The 20234-nt window shown below is 38.3% G+C and overlaps 2 protein-coding genes across 4 annotated transcripts; both read right to left on the bottom strand.

Annotated features, from left to right (window-relative positions):
* Positions 1-1761: 1761 nt before the first annotated feature.
* On the bottom strand, positions 1762-4771 carry LOC135636395 (22.0 kDa heat shock protein-like). Its single transcript, XM_065148083.1, has 3 exons — positions 4761-4771; positions 4607-4688; positions 1762-2043 (listed from the first exon to the last, which is right to left on the bottom strand). The coding sequence occupies exons 1-3, from the start codon at positions 4769-4771 to the stop codon at positions 1762-1764; spliced, it is 375 nt and encodes a 124-aa protein (XP_065004155.1).
* A 7040-nt stretch (positions 4772-11811) lies between these two features.
* LOC103982015 (probable serine/threonine-protein kinase WNK5) lies at positions 11812-18790 on the bottom strand. Of its 3 annotated transcripts, none has more exons than XM_009398806.3 (8): positions 17845-18788; positions 16596-16633; positions 16255-16482; positions 14446-14681; positions 14076-14233; positions 13632-13968; positions 12875-13219; positions 11812-12482 (listed from the first exon to the last, which is right to left on the bottom strand). In XM_009398806.3, the coding sequence occupies exons 1-8, from the start codon at positions 17938-17940 to the stop codon at positions 11998-12000; spliced, it is 1923 nt and encodes a 640-aa protein (XP_009397081.2). In that variant the 5' UTR covers positions 17941-18788; the 3' UTR covers positions 11812-11997. The 3 variants fall into 3 exon arrangements, with proteins under 3 accessions (XP_009397081.2, XP_009397082.2, XP_065005309.1); XM_009398807.3 differs by having other exon boundaries at positions 14446-14669; positions 17845-18782; XM_065149237.1 differs by lacking the exon at positions 16596-16633 and having other exon boundaries at positions 17845-18790.
* Positions 18791-20234: the final 1444 nt, after the last annotated feature.

The following is a 20234-nucleotide window of genomic DNA, read 5'->3' as shown; positions in this document are numbered from 1 at the left end:
TACGTATTATTCTTTTTCGAGAAACCCGACGATAGTACTACTAGGGTCAGCGGTACATGGTGTCAGGTGGTAGTACCACCCAATCAAGTGGTGGTATCACTAGAACACACTCTCTCAAGCTATGTCGGGCAGTAGTACCACTGGAGCCCTAGTTCCCAAGCTTTGTCAGGCAATAGTATCGCCCAACACAAGTGGTGGTACCATTAGTACCCAAAAATATAAGGATTTAAATTTTTTACTTTATTTTTAAAGCCATTTGGGACTTATAAAACCTCACTCATGTTTGCTTGACAAAGCATGGAAAGCTTATGATTTTAAAGTATTGTAAACTCTTGAAAAGTGTTGAGTCTCTTTCTCTTTAAGTTTATAAGTTATTCTCAAGGAGGTGTGAGGTCTTTTATAAAAAAGGGGTGTAAAAGTTCTCTCCTAAGCTTGTGAAAAAGAGAGAGTTGTAACAAGGATGGTTGATCTTTGCTCATTGAAAATAAGATCGATAGTGAAAGCTAGTGGTCTCGAATGAAGAGGAATAGAGAATGAACATAGGTTGGGATGATCAAGCCACTATAAATCTGGTTTGCATTTCTCTCTATATTTTTTTCCTTGCTATTACTGACTGATTTAGTTGTTCACTACTATTACCCACATTTCAAGTTAAATACATTTTTGATACATATTTTTCAATCAAAATTTTGGAATCGAAACTTTATGTCAATTAGTATCTTTACGATCCTAACAATCATGACTCCTCCCCTAATTAGGTGATTTATATCATATTGAATCTTACTTTGAAGTTGAGGATTCTCAATAGCTTCTTTAGAGTATTATCTTATTAAACTTGATTTATACCCTTTATATTTAATTCAGAAAGCATCTATGAAGCCTCATCGGTTGGTAGTAGACTTCTTCTTGATGATAATATCTTCTTTAAGAGGATTCTCTTAGTCGGACACCTAAGTGTTCTAAAGATAATGTCTCCTTCAACTTTTTATATGAAATTGATGGCTCAAGCATCTTCAAATTCTTGATATTCACAACTGAGTATATCTATATGAGATGGGCTTTAGCTTCTTTTCTTCTCATTTGAGTCTTTCTTACCTAAGGTGTAGCCAAACAAGATCTCCTTCATAGAATTATTTTTTGACATAGTATCAATTGTGTTATTCTTTGTATTTCTATTGGCTTTACTAAAATTATTTCTTAACCTTTTCATGCACCGGATATTCTCCAAAAAAATTTTGGGCTTATTTGTGTTACATTGCTTTTGTCGAAGGTAATTGATTTTGAATCGATCACAAACTATAGGTCAAAAGAACTTTGATATAAATAACTTAAGCATACCTCAAATAATGATTTATTGTAGAATTATATATTGCCTGGTTGAAAGCAAATTGAAGGTACGATAGGATTTCATCCCATGTCTTGGGAGTCGAGAGTTATATTCTCAAAGGAGATGAACCATGGTATAGTTCACTATTGATAACAACTAAGATTTTCCTTGATAATAGTTAAGATTTTTCCAACTACATGAGGAAATATCATAGCTCTTTTGAGGGAAATCCTCCTTCCTAACGTATATAAATAGGGAGCATGATATCAAACATAAATAATATCTTCTTTATTTTATTTCTAACATGATATCATTTCATTTCTCATATTCTCCTTCACCTCTATCTTCAGCTCCTCCTTTAACCCTATAGCTCTCGACTCAACATGGATGGGTAGATATAAGCTTATAGGAGATGCACATAACACAATGGTCCTTTAGAGATCCACCTTCTTGTCTTCGTTGTTGCTCCATTGAAGCTTCTCCATGTCTCTTGCATCGTCTCCGCCGGCAATGCTCACCACCCGGGGGCCCCTGATCTTTTTCGATACTAGCTTCGGAAGCGCCACTATTAACACACCGTCCTCTAGCTTGGCACTCACAAAGTTGAGATCGACATTGTTCGATAGCCGAAACTGGCGCCAGAACTTACCGTAGGAGCGCTCCACTAGTGATTCACTGCTGGCTGCCCCTTCCCGATACATTGCAACTCCATTCAACTAGAGAACCATTCAAATAAGCCAGTCTGCACAGAGCTAAACACATCTAACAAAGAACTCGTCTGCTAGCAACCCACCTCAAGCGATGCTGATCTGCACCGGCATCACTACCGTCATTGCAGCAACAGTCCCAAGGAAGAAGTATGACTTATTGCACCAAATCATAATAGTCTTCTCACCCACCTTGCAGAGTCCCACTTTGCTTCTTTAGATTGGTACATATCCTCAACATGTCCTCATCATTTACATATGACGCTCCACTTACTATCCCTATAGGAAACCATAGTACTTTTCCCTCTATATGCCTTATTTCCATCAATGTTATAACTTTCATCCCCTTTAAGTTATCTAAAGATGGTAACTATGCATCCTAGCGTTCTCAATTTTCTAATCTCCTATTTGGCTATGATCTACTAGGCTACGTTGATGACTCTCTCCGTTGTCCACCAACGATGCTCAACATCCCAAGAGCACCCAATCTAGTACCAAATTCGGACCACAAACTATGATTACATCAAGATCGTCTCATCCTCCAAGCAATTCAAGTCTCAATCGTTGAATCCCTTATCCTACTCATATCTTTATGTAACACTACTGCCGAAGCTTAGTGCAAGTTGCAAACCACCTTGGCAAATCATTCACATACTCACATGCTTAGTCTCCTATCCAGTCTCATGAAAATAAAATAAAAGGGAAGTACTATTATCAATTATCTATAAAATATAAAAGTTATCATCGATAACTTAGCCTTGATAGGTCATTATGTCAGTGATGACGAAGTCATAGTTCACACCTTTAACGGCCTAGGGGACGAGTACAAGAAACTAGTAGCAGCAATGCGGGCACATGACTCACCAATGTCATTCGAAGGACTCTACGACAAGTTGACTGACTTTGAGATATATCTCAAGCGAGAGGACAAATTATCAGGATCATCCATCACAGCTCAAGTTAGTTAAAAATCTAAAAGGAGGGGCAACTATTATAACAAGATTGCTAACAAAGGTTTGACCAAGATGCCTCATGAACTTATGAGCTCCAAACAAACCATCCCTCCTCCATAGCATCAACATTTTAGTCATAACTATCAAAGCGGCTACTTCAATTATCCTCAGCCCTAACATCCCGAACATCTAAATCAACAAAGAATTGTCTACCAACTGTATGACAAAGTCGAACACTCTGCAAAAGTCTGTCGATCTCGACGCAAACTTACTCCTCCATTACATTGGCCCCAAGCAAATCTCACAACTACTCTGAATACCAGTCAACATAATTGGATTATAGACTATGCTGCATTCCATCACATTACCTCTAATCTACGAAACTTGTACATTCATAACAACTATGATGGAAATGAAGATATCATCATTGGTGATAGTAAAAGAATTCTCATTATTCATACTGGTTCCACAATACTTAATTCACATAACACAACTTTAATACTTGATGATGATGTTTTGTGTGCACCTCACATCAAACGAAATCTTATTGTCGTTTCTCAATTCTGCAACCAAAATAATATATCAATTGAATTCTTTCCTAACTCCTTTCTTGTCAAGGATTTGAGCATGGGGGCATCCTTAGTCCGAGGCCAGCGTAAGGGCAATATATATGAGTGGTCGTCAATTCCATAAATCACCCAGCACACTGTCTACTCTTCCATCGCAGCTCTAGTTGATGTGTGGCATTGTTGTCTTGGGCATCCCCCATCCTTTATCTAAATTACTTTCTCGTTTTAAGTAATGAAAGTCATAGACTCTCTTTTGGAATTTCTTCCATATCCTGCTCTAAACCTTTTGAAATTATTTATACCGATGTTTGGGGCCCTGCCCTAATCACTTCTTTTGATAAGTTTAGATTTTTTGTCATTTTCGTCGACTACTTTACCAAGTATACATAGTTATACCCTCTCCACCATAAATCTAAAGTTTCAATAATATTTTTCAACTTTAGAAAGTGAGTTGAGAACTTCTTTTAGTCTACAATTAAAAAAGTTTACTCTGATGACGATGGTGAATATCAAGCCCTCACATCCTATCTCTCAGCTTGTGGTATACAATACCTTAAGTCACCCCCATATACTTCTCAACTAGTTGGTTTTGCTAAACGCAAACATCGACATATAGTTGAAACTAGTCTCACACTCCTCCATCAAGCCTCTATGCCAACAACTGTTTGGCCTGCGGCCTTTCTAACTACTGTCTACATCATCAATCATATGCTCACTCCAGTCCTTTAGTACTAGTCACCATTTGAAAAATTATTTTATAAATCTCCAAACCTTTAAAAACTCAAAGTATTTGACTATTTATGTTATCCATGACTACGTTCCTATGTCTTGCATAAGATAACATCAAGATCTAAGCCTTGCACTTTCATTATATACTCTCTTGAACATAATATATTTCGATGCTACGAACCCCAAACTCAAAAAGTCTTTATATCATATCATGTTATTTTTGTGGAGTCTACCTTTCTATTTTAAAACCCTGAGTTTCCTGCTATGCACCCTACTCCAACAAATATACATCACTAGAGTATACTATTGATCATATAACACCATCCAGTCCTTCTCCTCAATATCCACTGTCTTCTTCTCCGAGTTCAGCAGCTCCTCACCCCCACCATTGCTCTTCTCCCCTCTTCACAAGGTTCCCCAACTACTGAAGTAATGCCAACACAACCACTACCTAGGACCAGTGATACTAAAGTACCTCAAACCCATGTCGGTACATCTCCACTGCCCATACCTACAACATAACGTATAGCCCTTACACATCTAATGATAACATGATCCAAAAGTGGTATCTTTAAACTACGATAAGTCCTTGACCTACATGCTATCACGAAATCCTCGTTAGAGACCTATGAACCTACCACAATTACTCAAGCTCAAAAATCTCTATACTAGCTTAAATCCATATGTGAAGAATATGATGTCCTCCTCCATAATTCTACAAGGACTCTTGTACTCACTCATCCCACACAAAATATCATCGGGTGTAAGTGGGTCTTTCGAATTAAGTAGAACTCAGATGGATCCGTTGCCAGATATAAAGCACATCTAGTGACCAAAGGGTTTTATTAACGTCCTGGTGTTGACTTCATAGTGACATTCATTCCCGTTGTTAAACCCACATTCATTCGGAGTTTGGTTATCTCAAAAGATTGGCATTTACGACAACTCGATGTTAATAATGCCTTTTTACATGGGACTTTAACTGAACATGTTTTTATGCAGCAACTTACTGGCTTCATCCACTCTTAGTATTCAAGGCATGTTTGTAATCTCCAAAAAGCTATTTATGGACTTTGTCAAGCTCCAAAAGCCTGGTACACCGAACTTGGCTCGTTTTTGACATCAAATAGCTTCATCAACTCCAAGTCTGATACCTCATTATTTCTCCGTCACCAAAGTAGCAATACAATATATCTTCTGGTATATGTGGATGATATTATTGTCATGAACAATAATCCTCTGGAAATCAAGTCATTCTTCAAGCATTTAGCATATTGTTTCTCCTTTAAAGATCTAGGAACCTTAAGCTACTTTTTGGGAGTGGAAGCAACATATACAGGACTCTTCCTATCATAAAGAAAGTATATTCAAAATCTATTATCAAAGATGAATATGTAGGATGCAAAAGCGGTTATAACTCCTTTGTCTACTAGTGAGTCACTCAAACTATATGATGGAAGCACTACAACGGACCTAACTCAATACCGTCAAGTACTTATCTCTCACCCATCCAGATATCTCATTTGCAGGAAATAAATTATCACAATTCATGCATCAGCCATTTACTATGCATTGGTTTGCAGTTAAACGAATCTTGTGATATCTTCACAGGACTCTCAATCATAACCTCTTTTTTTGCAAACACTCCTCTATTCATCTCCATGCCTTTGTTAATGCTGATTGGGTAGAGAATTTTGATGACAAAACATCCACATCGGGGTATATTATCTTCCTTGGAGCTAATCTAGTCAATTGGAGTTCTAAGAAGTAAAAGACAATTGCACGATCTACAACTGAAGCTAAATATCGTGAAATTGCAACCATTGCTGCAGAACTCAATTGGGTCACGAATCTACTTAAGGAACTTGACATCAACTCTACCTCTACTCCAACAATATATTATGACAATATCGGAGCCACTTACCTATGCGTCAATATAGTATTCCACTCATGCATGAAACACATAGCCAGCGATTTTCACTTTATGTAAGAATAAGTTGTCAGATATTAATTACATGTTTCTCACATACATACACAATTGAACAACTAGCAGAGTCACTCATGAAGTCTTTCGCCTGTAAACCATTTTCATCCCATCGGTCCAAGATCGGCAATCTTGACAGGAACACCGTCTTATGGGGGCATGATAATAGTTATGATTTCCCTTGATAACAGTTAAGATTTTTCCAACTACATGATAAAATATCGTAGCTCTATTGAGGCAAATTCTCCCTTCTATCGTGTACAAGTAGGGAGCACCATATCAAACATAAATAACATCTTATTTATTTTATTTCTAACAACTACTTTATTTTAGTCATCAATTTGGTGATAGAAGGTTATGCTCTTCTTCAATTTGGTGCCTATTAAGGTCTAGAGTGAACTTCAAAAGCTACTCAAGAAACACCTGTCATGGTTGGACATGATGGAACCTGAAAGGCTAAAGTGTGCCTACATATGTTGTAAGAATAATCAAGTTCTTCTCTAGTGATAGATATGTTTTTCTATAGTTGCGGTAGAATGGGCAATGAAGTGTACAACTCTAATTTCTAGTTGGCCAGCTTTAAAGTGCTATAAAGGACATATCCTCACAAGAATTAATAACATCTTACTAGATTCGGAGCTAGTAAACATGTCATTGTAGGTCTATCAAAGTCTTGTTTATACTAAAGTATCTTGTAACTTTCGACTAGTGTGTTTCTCCCATCTAATTCACATGATTTGCTTTTTTCAGTATGCAAAGCTAAGCACCTTTGTAGAGCAATCCTCCTTGAAACATGAATTCCATATCGATTTTTGCTTTGACTTTCTTTATGGTGTTTTTTGAATTTTAGATCATCCATATACATATTCGCTTAGTCTTTGTAAAAACTATGTATTATCAACATATACACAAACAAGCAAAGACTTAAAATCAAGGGTCACAACAATCTGTTGTCAGCTAACTTATTTCACACTCCCTTTTTGTACCTGATCACTAAGTTAAATTATTATAAATATGGCATCCACTTCATGTGTCATGCTTGCTGCAACTTAGATTGTTTTTGCAGGTATTAACATGGCTAATAGTCGATGTAGACAATCATCTCCTTTTATGAGATACACACATCAATGTTTGATTACTTAATGTAGCATGAGCAATTCTTTATTATAAGTTGGATAATTCTTCTAAGATCCTTAAAATATCTTAGAGTGGCATGCCAAGGTTGGCCATCTTGTATCAAACAGCTTCTATTGCATACTTCAATACATCCACTTCCAACTTAAACTATCGTTATAGATTTAGCAAGACTAGCATAGGTTTCTTACCGATTTTCTTCTTTGGCATATGGAATGTATCATCATGCTTTTTCATCTACTCAAATATTTAACCTACCTTAGTGAAGGAATGTAAAGGAGCTACAAGAATACAGAAGCCACAAGAACAGAAAAGTTTTGGATGAATTTATATAGGTATTGACATGCACCTAAAAAACTCTAAACTTTTGTCACCATCCTTGGTTTGGGTCACTCTCAGATTGCCTCGACCTTGTCCAAGTTGATTTGGATTCATCCTCCACTAATGATGAAGCCAAGATAGCTAAGATTTCTTTTGCCAAATTAGCACTACTTTTGGTTGAGTCATTGTTTGGTGCTTCATCAAAAGCTAGAACACCTTTTGCATGAGCTCAACATATTTTTTTCTAAGTCTTACTATAAATGAGGATGTAATTGATGTAAACGATAATGAAATCCTAATATAAGGGCATAGCACATCATCCATGAGTCACATGAAGATAGCGTGCATTGCAAAGATCGAAATATTACAAAGGGGGGGGGGGTGGAGGGGGAGGGGTGATTTGTTGAATTAATGTAATAGCATTTTTAATCAATTTTAAAACTTGATAAAAAATTAATATATTTTAAAAATATGATTAATTAGGTTAAAATTGTAAGTAAAGAGAATAAGATAAAATAATAAGTAATAGGACAAGTAAAGAGAGATAAACTAATATATAGTGGTTCGGTCTTCTCGACCTATGTCCACTCTCGATTCCTCTTTTCTCGAGGCCATCGGCTTTCATTACTAATTGTCTTTCAAATGGGCGAAAATTAACTATCTTTATTATAACTCTATCATTTTTTTAAGCTTATGAGATAACTTTCACACTCTCTTTTTATACAAGATATTTCACCTTTTACAACTTAAAATTATAACCAATATTAAGATAAGAAGAAGACTCAAACTATACTCAAAATGAGAGCTTACAATACTTCACTATCTTAAGAATAGATGATATATTAACTAAGCCTAAGTAGGCTATGTATAAACTCTAAAAGGCTTTAAAAATGAAGCCAAAAAGTTAAATCCCCATAAATTTTGAAATACAAGCGGTACTATCGCTGACACTGGGTGGTACTACTGTTGTAACTTTTAATGCTGCAAATCTAAACTATAGTGATACTACCGTAATAAAATTTGAATTTTGAGTGGTACTACCACCACCCTAGGTGGTACTATCATCAAAAAAGCTAATATAGCACAAATAGTGCTAATTCAGCTCGACTTCGAGCTCAATGACTTTTTTTATAAATGGACTTTGTTTCATTCTAATATCGACTTAAATTGATCAAAAATAATCTTGATTAAGACCTTGATAAATCAATCATACATCTAATATATATATATATATATATATATATATATATATATATATATATATATATATATATATATATATATATATATATATATATATGAAGTTTTTGGTATATTGTTTCGATATATTATTTGATCTTCTGACATTTAGTCTGAACTTTTAATGCATTGCCCTTTCCTTCGGTATATCGCGTATTCTACTAGCATATCAACTTTCCCATGATATTCAATCTTTCAGTGCAATATCTAATCCTTCTGTTATGATTCCTGAACCTTTAGCTTGAAGTTCGATCTCAAGCACATCGACCAATCCTTAAGCTTGACATTAAATTTTTTATACAATAATTTCTCAGCACAACGTTCAACTCTTCTGCTTAAAAGTTAACCCCTTAGTAGTCTAATTCTATAATCGAGATATTTTTCTATATCACTTAGCTCAAAAGTATATTAATCTCATAAACTTATCGATTAATTTCATCATCAAAATATAAGATTCAACATGAAAGACATCACTGACTACTCAAACCGTCCTCATTTTGTCTTGAATGTTGTTTTCTAAGTATCTTCTTTTGGATTTGAACTTAATGATATCCTAATTTAAGTTCTAACTTTAAAAAGACTATAACAGGTTGTAGTTTATCTAGCAAATCATTGATCCATCGTGGGGTATCGATTTTTTTTATGATCTTCTTCCAGGAGCCATAGTTGATGCATATGCGCCAACCTTTATCTTTTTTTTTGAATCATCACCATCGATGAGCCGCAAGGTGAACTACTTGACTAAATGACATCACTCTTAATAAATTGAGCAACTTATCTTCGAATTTTTTTATTCTCCATGATTGAACTCTAGTACATGTGAAACTAGTGCTAGCTTCATTTGTTCACGGTTGTGGTTGTCTTATGTTGATTCTAGTTGTTCTTCTTTTATTTCTTCAAAAAGAGTTTCGGGTGAACCTTTCAACACTACTATAATGTATGACTTATAATTTTATAATGTTCATAGAATAAATTATTTCTTTTGGAAGAAATAATTGTCATTGCTATTATGATTGCCCTCTATAAGGTGAACCTTTCAGGGGCTTCCCTTTAGCCTTCCCTATATTATTTTCAGTATGAGTTTGATTCTTCTTCTCAATTGTCATTGCTATTATGATTGCCCTCTTGATGTTTTGAGTTTTAAGGAGACTCACTTATGTATCGATCTTGGCATGGAGGTTGATGATGTATTTAATAATTATCGAGTGATCATCAATGGAGATTCTAAGTGTCACCGCTTGTTATCGAAACTCGATGGTGTATTTTTGCATAGACTGATCCCTTTCTTGACATAGGTAGTGTCGCTTTCTCCATCTTTCTTCGAGATATCCCATAAGGGAAAACTCTTCTCATATGAGTCTTGTGAATCATGTCCATAACATATCTTCATCGTTGTTGGTCAAAAGATAAGCTTTCCACCATGTGAGCATGTGTCCAATCAACTTGAGTCACGTAAGCATCACCCTATTATTACTATCATAATCATATAGATCAAAGTAAATTTTAAGTTGATTTATTAGATTCATAAGTCTAATACCTCATTATTAATTAAGCTATTGTACAAGGATATGTCGATTCGAGTCTTGACTCGAAAGAGTCGAGTCCTTGCTGTGATGTTCTACTCGATAACATCTTCTTCTTGACTGCACATCTTGGATGAAGATGACTCTGTCTCCTTTGCCATAATATTCTTTACTCGGATATCCTTTACTGTAGGGTTAGTTTTGGGCCTACATCCAGCCTATCATGATCTCTATTTGTTGGGCTAATACTAACATATGGGTAGTAAGGTCAACCAAGGCTCTTAGGTTATTGGCCGCCACCCTATCAGTGTTGCTTCTATCGGGTGAGCGTAGCATGAACTCTAACTTTTGTAGGTTCTTTGCCCAACATTTAATATATGTCTTATAGGCACCATCCACAAGATTATTGCTCTAGTATGACCTGATTCGTATGAGGTATGGGTTCGACGATCTATTAACTCGATATTATCTTTTGGATAAAAATTTAGTAGAGGAGAGAACTATTGCTAAAAGATCAAGCGTAAAACCAAAAATGAACAACCTCTATTGCTTATAAAGCTAAAGTGCTAACTAAAGACTTAAAAGAAACAAAATTAAAAATACATGAGTGGACTAATAAGCACATAGAGTGTAAGTTGTTTTTGGACATCACCTAAGTGCTCTCAGTAGATCACATATTGTTGCTAATTTCGATCTCGCTCTCTCTTGTTAATGGAACCTCCTCCTCAGGTTTAGACAATAGGCAACAAGTGTCGAAGGCTTGTCATAGTAGTTGAGTGGAACTTGATGTTGGGCTTCAGCTATTGAACTCAAGGAAGAAGGTTACGGTTGGAAGGATTGTCTATTCCTCATGGAGTTTCTCCCTTCTCTCTTCTCCTCTATTCTCTCTTTTGAGGCTAGAATAGCCAGAGTCAATTAGTCTCTTGCTATGGACTTCTTTAATTACCTTTAGATGAGAGCACACCTCTTATCTTATAGGATGAGATGAGCCCTAAGTCCTTTTATAGAGCTGTCATACCCCCTTGGTGGCTACTCTTATTTGAGTGAGTGCTATTTTGATCTGAGTCATATTAAAACTAAGATTGATGTAAGTGGACTATTGTGTTTTGAGCTTCTTGAATTAGGATTAGCTAATTTTTTTTATTTTGAAAGGGTAAGTGATAGAAGCGAGAATAATTAATATTTATGATTAACTGTCAAAATCTTTATCAACTAAATTAATTAATATTTTTAAAAACAACTAAATTTATCGAATAACATTGAGATCATCTCTCATCAGAAGTAAGAAGTCAAAAACAACACTTTGCTCGAGGCAGAGTAAGATATCGATCAAAAAGCTGTAGCCCATCTGGCCATAGGCATTCTACCAAGATAGCTAGTCACATAACGCGCGCACACACGTAGGATGACAAATATTCACAATTTTACACACGTGGTCAACAACTCCAGGTCACATGCGTATATGTATTAGCATCAGAAACATGGCTGAGAGGTTTCCCCGGGAAGAGCCTTCAACATCTTTGCCGCTCAGGCCCATACTTTTTCTTCCGATAGTCTCCTCGAGAGGCTCCTCGGAGGCCATCACATGGCACTTGGAACCCTATGTTCTCGACCGCACCAACCGTCTTAAACATGCGCTTGTTTAGCTCCTCCACCAGAGCTTTGTGCAGCAGCTGGCTTCGCACGTCCATCATCGACTGGTTCCTCATTAACCGCCGGCTGTCGACACGCCTCTTGCCTCCACCAACGTGCGAGGCCTCTGTCAAAATGTTGCACTTCTCGTGGAGTTTATGGCTTATGTAGTCATCCTCGGCGGAGCTGTCCTCGGGACAAAACCTTGTCCATTTGCAGCGGCTACTGCTGGGTACCAGCGGCATCGGTTCCTTTCGGTGGAAGCTGCCATCGCTTTCTAGCTCACCACCTGAGGTGTAGTTCACAGCAGAATATTTACTCGAATGAACAGAGCTCTTGTCGTCATCATCTTGGAACAGGCCATCTGCACAAAAGAAAAAGTCGATCTACTAGTTAGCAAAGTAATGTTAAGGACCAACTTCTCTTTTCTTTCTTTTGTCAACTACTCCTTGGATCGATAGTCGCAGAGAATGAAATAAATTCCTTCATTATGCCTAAGATCAATTTCCAACACATGCACATAGATATATATATATATATATGCTGATCATTCATATAGATTATGATCATTAGTATTTGGTCTGATAATGTCCTTCAATTTAGAACTGAGTCTATCTTACTCAAATATCACATTTTCGAGCTGAACTCGCTTTAAGTCCATAGACGACGACCCAAAGCTGGCCTCACATGAGCACATTATAAATAAGATGACCCCGCGATTATATATCAATCAAGAGTGTGGGTATGCTTACATACCTCCAAGCCAGTCTACTTGGCGAGGATTGTGCTGCTGGCAGAAGATCCCCTGAGAAGAGCTTCCCCCGAATTCTGACCCTTGGGAGGACGTAGGGGAGGAGAGGCAGTAGAAAGGATGGTTGCTCCCGTCCTGGTCATCTTCCACATAGTTGTATACATGGTGACAGTCCTCGGGAGCACCTTCCCTCCAACCAGGCACCAACCTTGATATCTCCTGGGCTATCATCTCTGCTATCTCTGATGCTTCTCGATCTGTTAAGTCCAGCTCTTTTACCATCTCATTGGCCACATCTATTGATGTGTCGCCAACGATGTCGAAAGGAAAATATATGTTGCTCATCTTACCTGATGCAAAATAAGTAGCAAAACGTCACGCTAGTACAAATTTATCATAATTCTATATAATGCTCGTACGAATATATAGGGCTGCAAGAGATCACAAGCTTAAAGAAATTTTATTTAAGATCAAATTAGTCTTTCGTGGATTGGCTCATAACACAGTAAAGATATGTTCTTTTGATCCCTGGAACATTCAGGTTAGGAGCACATCTAACTTTCATGCATACTTGCTAATGAACTATGTATATATGTATGTTGAGAACATATATGCCACTAGTTTACCACTGTATGCCATTCTGTGTATCACTAATGACTCATACAATAAAAATCAACCAACAACAAAGCTCAAAGCATTATAAGATCCGACCTAAATAAATTGTGCATAGCTTGGAGTGGATTTGAACAAAAAGTTCCGTACCTTCTCGATCAGAAATCTGCACTTTGAGGAAGATAGTATCGTCCTCAGGATTCATCTTGCCGGTAATCGTCATGTCCGTACGCTTCGGTACAGGACTGGTGGCTCGGGGGCCATCTGTCGCCTGTGAGGGATCATAATCTCCATGGACGATGTTCTTAACCTCATGAGATGGACTCTTGAAGCATGGCGAAGTAGTCGGACGATCTTCAAATGCTAGAAAGGGATCGTGAAGGAGCTCCTTAGCCGATGATCTCTTGGAGACCGTTTCTAGGCACCTCCCGATGAAACGCTTTGCTTGAGGGTCTCGGATGCGATGGAAAGCATCAGGCAATTTCCCCTAGTAAGATTAAAAGTCAATTCAAAATGCTCGGTAGTGAAGTTTGAGGAAAGGAGATAGGAATAGGATGAACATGGCATTAAGATACCAGTTGCTTATGCTCTTACTGAGGTAACTTTCTTATAAATCTGAGCTGGATTGGAGCACTCGCTATAGGGGTATTCAGAGGTCAGCATCTCCAGCACGCACATGCCGAAGGAGTATATATCAACAAGCTCGTTGTATTCTTCTTCGTAGACTTCCGGCGCCATGAACTCGGGCGTTCCTGATGCAAAGAGTGGTGTACTCATTAGGGACCATTAAGTTATTCCAGTCAAGCAAACGATCTGATTTAATGAATCGACCAAGACACACTAAGCCACAAGCATCGGACTCAATGAATCCCCGCCCCCCCCCCCCATTAAGCCTAGCCTTGCAGACAGACGTGTATCGTCGCCGAAGTCAGGGATTGAAACTGGTGAGGGAATAGTTGGATACCTATGACACTGTGCGCGCAGTGGGCTTCCCGGAGCATGGCAGCCAGGCCGAGATCACCAATCTTGAGTTGCCCGAGGTGGCCATTGACAAAAATGTTGTCACACTTGAGGTCTCTGTGTATCACTGGCGGATCATGACTGTGCAAGTAGAGGATCCCCTGAAGTATCTGCCGGGCCCAGGTTTTGACAGTCCTGATATGGACTCGTGGATATCTTTGTCGGTACCTAAATCCATTTCTTTCATTTAACTTAATTATCATATTGCGTCCGTTAGAGCATTTCAGAAAGACAATAGGAAGGAACATGAAATGTAACACTAATCAGTCAGCCCGATCACAAATGTTACATTTATAATAATAAATAGTAGGTCTCAAACCGTTGCCATTGTAGAAACAGAAGCATCAATTTTTGAACCAACACCATCAGAAAGATAATTCATGCATTGAATATGCCATGGTTATATAAGAAAATATTAGAGCTGGCTAAGAAATTTATCAAAAAGTAATTTAGTAATCTAATAAAGATAATAAAGCAAAAAAATAAAAGAGACAAAAACATCATATTTACATGGTTTGATCAATTGACCTACATCTACGAACGAAGGAGGAGCAAATCACTACTATAAAAGAGATAATTATAAATGTCTTAGAAAGATGTTCCTAGGTCATAAAACACTTGAAACTACTAAACAAGAAAAGTCCAAAGCAAGCAATTAGGTTTTCTTGTGGTGCATTTGACTTCAAAGTCTAGACCCTTATTTATAGTTACAATAGGAGATAACAAGTTTGATTTTTTCCGACTAACTTGCTAAACTAATAGAAGAAGCCTTTAGTTATACACAGATTCCTTAGATTGATGTCCCCATAAATAATTATTATTTTTCAATCTATATTTTGTGGAACTTTAAGAATGCATGTGTTAAAAAGTCATAGCCTATATATAAATTAGATAAGGGACCACAATTCATTTCATTTCAAGAAATACTTAATGTCTTCCTTTTTTGTATTTATCCATCATAAAATAAAATATAAAATAATTTTAATAACCCCTCATTTGTGACTAGTAAACAATTTTTTTTTACTACTAACTATCATATAACTCCATATCATCATAATGACAATAATATTATTAAAATCACTATTGGACACATGGATCATATCAAATGTGTTATGAAATTTTAATGACTTATAAAATTTTCGACGTATAGAACATTGGTGATTCTCGGGTCACCCCCATCCCTAATTCTAAAATACTTTTTTCTTAAAATACTTTTTGGATAGAGGAAATTCTTAGGTGAAAATCATGTCTCTCTTAATCAAGATTGTGCATGTGAGAGGCAATGAAAAATATAAAACAGTTTAATATCTTTGATCGGTGAATTAATGTTTACAGGAAGTAAATATAAATAAAAAAAATTAAAAAGCACTCTCACTAATTTGAAACTCTCAAACAAATTGAAAAAAAATAAGAAAAGAAAAGACATTAACTAACTTATTAGACACCACCCTCAGCAATTGTTGCAATCCATGAATTTATGTTCAAAATAAGGAGGTGACGAAGCTCGGCTCAGAGTGGTCTTATGTAGACAGCCCATCTTCTACCCTTCATCACTAAGGTCAAGCTTTTAGATATCTGAACTAGCTTCTTCCTAGATGATGTTACATATTACTAGGCACTGAGATCGATATCCGATAAGTTCAACGCAAATATTCATTCTGACTTGAAGCTATCAAAGCAACAAAAGTCCAAGACAAATAAGTCGGCCCTACTGACGTGAACATAGCAGAATATTGGGTTTCAGAAGCCATACTCTCGGAGCGTGCCAGATGTGAACATCTCGGTGATGAAGTTGAAAGTCCTATTTGCTGCATCAATCCACGAAGCATGGAATTTGATGATGGATTCATGGCAGAGGGAGCTGAGGAGGTGGACCTCCGAGTACAGGCGCTGCAGTGCCTCAGGTGACCGTATCACCTCGCTGAGCTTAGCTTGGTTCCATGCCACCTCCGTACCATTTAGCTCATCAAATGCCCTGTAGCTGCCAGTCCTCGATCAAGGAATTAACTACTCATGTCACGCGATCTAATTTGTTGTTGCACTTTAAATAAGATATTGTGCTATCTTAGTCGACAAGGTTTGCTTCAAGGATACACTATTTTCACAGCACCTCTTCCGAGCACTTGATCAAACTGCAATGCATGTATATATAAGAGACATGAGGGTTTTCAGATTTTGATTTCGAAGACTCGTTTTTCTTTTTCTGGAAACTAAAGTTAAGGGAGAGAATGGAATGAATTCTTTTGTTTATATAAAAGTTAAAAGTGGATGCAAAAAACTGTAAAATTGATTGGATCATCAGACAAACAAGTTCTTGCATTGAACCAAAAGATTCATAAATAACCTCAGTAACATCCGGAAATAATTTGATGTGCATCTGATCTACCCGGAACAGTTTCACAAGAATCCCATTTACGACATCTACGTTACTGCAATATGATGTTGGAAAGCATCAAAATACCAGCCCAGCTATGTCGTCGCCATGTAAAAGATGAGAATGAATTTATTGTCTCAAATGCATTACACTTGGGTCACTCAGTTGACGTAGGGTATTAGCTAGCCTGGTGTCTTTTCCCACTTTCTCCACTTGTTCAGTTATTCTTACAAAGTTAAAATGAAGGTCTAGTCATAAAGCCTAGCAGCTCAACATGTTCCTGATATGCGTCCTATCATTTTGGATTACTTTATGATCGTAATCCCCAAAAGCTCAACGCTTTCCGAGCTAACAATGATGCCCGTAATATTTATAATCGGATTGGTCTGTGTCAGCTTAGGTCTCTCGACTTCTTTGATCCAAGTACTTGGCACTTGGGAATCTAGATCTGGATATACCATCCTAACCTTCACCGTACTTCCTAGTAACGACAGTATCATATTGCCATTCTTTTGGATGAAGATGTTGGTCAGCTGCTGTAAACAACAGCAAAATCTAACTTAAGCCTCACTCGGGATTTGAGGTATTGCAAGCAAAAGTAGCAACTTTGTGAAGAGCACATTAACTACAAGATACCAAGAAACCGAAACATCGTACTTCGTGAACGGACACAAAAACATATTATAGAGTATAAAGCAATTGCAGGAGAAGAAAGTATCTGATGATACGTAAACAACTAAATATCAAAGCACTCTATTTTCCTATTCCTTAATGGTTTACAATAGCATGGACCTTAATTGAAAGAGAGAAAGAAAAGAGGGTAGATTCTATCTATATATATATGTAGTAAGTACATCAAATGGAGTGCAATCGACTAACTTGATAACATATCTCAAATGACGATGCATCTTATCAAACAAAGAAAAGACAAAAAATAAATCTAGGCATTTGATCATGGCGAGAACTTACACGACCATAGCGACCAGTCGGATCGGTCTCTACGAACCCGTTCCCCACGGCAATCCGCTCCGCACGCCCTTTCTCAGGCATGACCGGCGGCCTCATTAACAAACAAGAAGAAGACGATGATGATGATGATGATGATGATGAGAAAAGAAAGAACGCTGGGATGGATCGACTGCAATCTCAGCTGGAAGAAGTATGGAGAGCCCTGAAGGACGAGGTTGAGGGACTGCTAGATCCGAGGCTTTCCTTCATGGTTCTCGTAGGAGAATACGCCGAAGAGCTGCCAGAAGAGCCTCGAGTAGTCGATTCGCAGCATGATCCAGGCCATATTCATGTCACCCCCGAATGCACGTGAGAAGTCGTGACGGTACCTTCCAACCATTGGTGTTGAAAATAAACCACAAGTTATAGGTGGTAATTAGTATTGGTTGATCGACACCAAGAGTTTTGGATGGACAAGGTCAGTCTCCTTTTCGTCTTGGCTCTATCTTGTAGGAATTCGATGTGCAACTTTTTGTGTGCGCGCTATGTAGTTATTGTGGTGATGGAGGGCGTGGGTGCCTCCTATTCGTGATGTGGGGGACTCCTTTTGCCCTGCTATGTGGGTAATCTGGGACGTAGGCAGTCGATCGCAAGGAGACTAAGATTGGAGAGCGTGTGTGCTTTCTGCTGTAGTGCCTCGTGGATCTCTAAACTTGAAGAATCTATTGCTACGCTGTGACACCACCATTGTTTTTGAAGCAAAAGAGGCGAACAAGTCTGAAACTTCTCCTATGGATCCAGATCAACTTCTGTGTAGAGGAGGAAGAAGCAAATCTCTCAAGTTTTGGGAGGTGCAACGGAGAGTTGGATACCAAATCGAGAAGAGAGCGAGCTAGAGGATGGAGACCAACGGAAGAGGGGGATGGAAGAGAAAATGGAGGCGTGGCTGTATAGATAGGAAGGTGGAAGACGGCATTTCCGGCTGGGCCCCATGAGTTTTACGGACTTGTTTTATGCCCGATAGACGGAGCGAATCCAACTCGACGCCGTCGACTACTGACCGCCGTTACAAAACGGAGCAGGTTGTAGATGGTGATTCTTTGGACATCGGTGCACATAAGCTTCTTCCTCGGTCATTCGCTGTCACGTCGCGTTTGTCCTTTCTTTGGTAGAAGGCAGCCAATGAGCTGATGAAAGTAATTGGGGCCACTTGCGTCTCCGTGATGGTCGACTCTGCGCCACTTGATTAGGTTATTATCTTAATGCTAACGAATATCTAAACAATCGATTAAGAAAGGTCAACTTGTGGTTATCAGGAAAAGCCCTCTCTATTGGATTGGATGTAACTCCCTCCCTCTCTCTCTCTCTCTCTCTCTCTCTCTCTCTCTCTCTCTCTCTCCCTTGGTCGGGACTTCAGTTAACACATAAATCACACACACTCCTCTCCTCCGTTCTTTAATAGATTGTGGATCCTACAGCTCTCAAACACCGTCGGACCCACAAGACCTCTCTTTTCTTATCCCGGTGCAACTTTTGGTGTTTTTCTAGTTATGCCACCAAGCATGGTCCGAAAGCAAAGGACACTTGCTCTTCTCCTCCTCCTGAGGTTGACATGCCATGCCACGCCACGCTTCTTCAACTGCTCATGCCTTGGCCCTCTCACTTGTCATTATTTGGCGCAAAGACGAGACATATATATATATATATAACGTGCAGCCATAACTCAGCAATAATGGAGTGCCCTTGGCCCCACCGTCGCTCGGTGTTGGTGGGGGCGACCACTTGTCTTCTCAGAGGAGATGTAGAGTGGTCAACCCTTGATGTTTCTCTAAGTAAGCAAGCGAATGAACCAGAGTTGAAACCTGGACCTCCTAATCCGGAACTAACTATGGAAGATAATAGGTTGACTTTATTGTTTCTCTTTCTTTTGGGCTCTTGTGTTTGCATTGGAACGGGGAAGAAGACGGGGATTTGAAGTTTATTCCATTTTTTGGTGGATAAATATTGTAAAAGACAGGAAAGAGAGGAAGCAGCAACAGCCACCGAAATGCCATCGCATAGCGTAGCATATCTGCGTGCTATCTTCTTCTTTTTCCCTCTCACTCTCTGTATCTCCCAAAAGAAAACGTATCTGCCTAGAGTTTGGCTTTCGAATTTGGTGGACCAAACGCGTGATGAAGATGGGAGAGACGGAAGTGACTTGCTCGCATTCCAATCCCAATTATTCCCGGTGCAGTCCCCTCGCGCGAGCAGAGCCACACAAGCGCACAAGTGATGGACACAGAGAGAGCAACAGAGGTGAACGATGTGGAACGGACACAAACTAGTGACCTGAATGTATTCTCCACGATCAGATTGGGTTGGATGGACCACATCAATCAAGTCCTCCAACTTTTCAGAAGAGAAAGATA

Source organism: Musa acuminata, chromosome BXJ3-4 (assembly GCF_036884655.1).
Source record: "Musa acuminata AAA Group cultivar baxijiao chromosome BXJ3-4, Cavendish_Baxijiao_AAA, whole genome shotgun sequence".
NCBI lineage: Eukaryota > Viridiplantae > Streptophyta > Magnoliopsida > Zingiberales > Musaceae > Musa > Musa acuminata.
The sequence above is the reverse complement of the archived record's forward strand: the minus strand, read 5'-3'. Positions and strand labels throughout refer to the sequence as shown.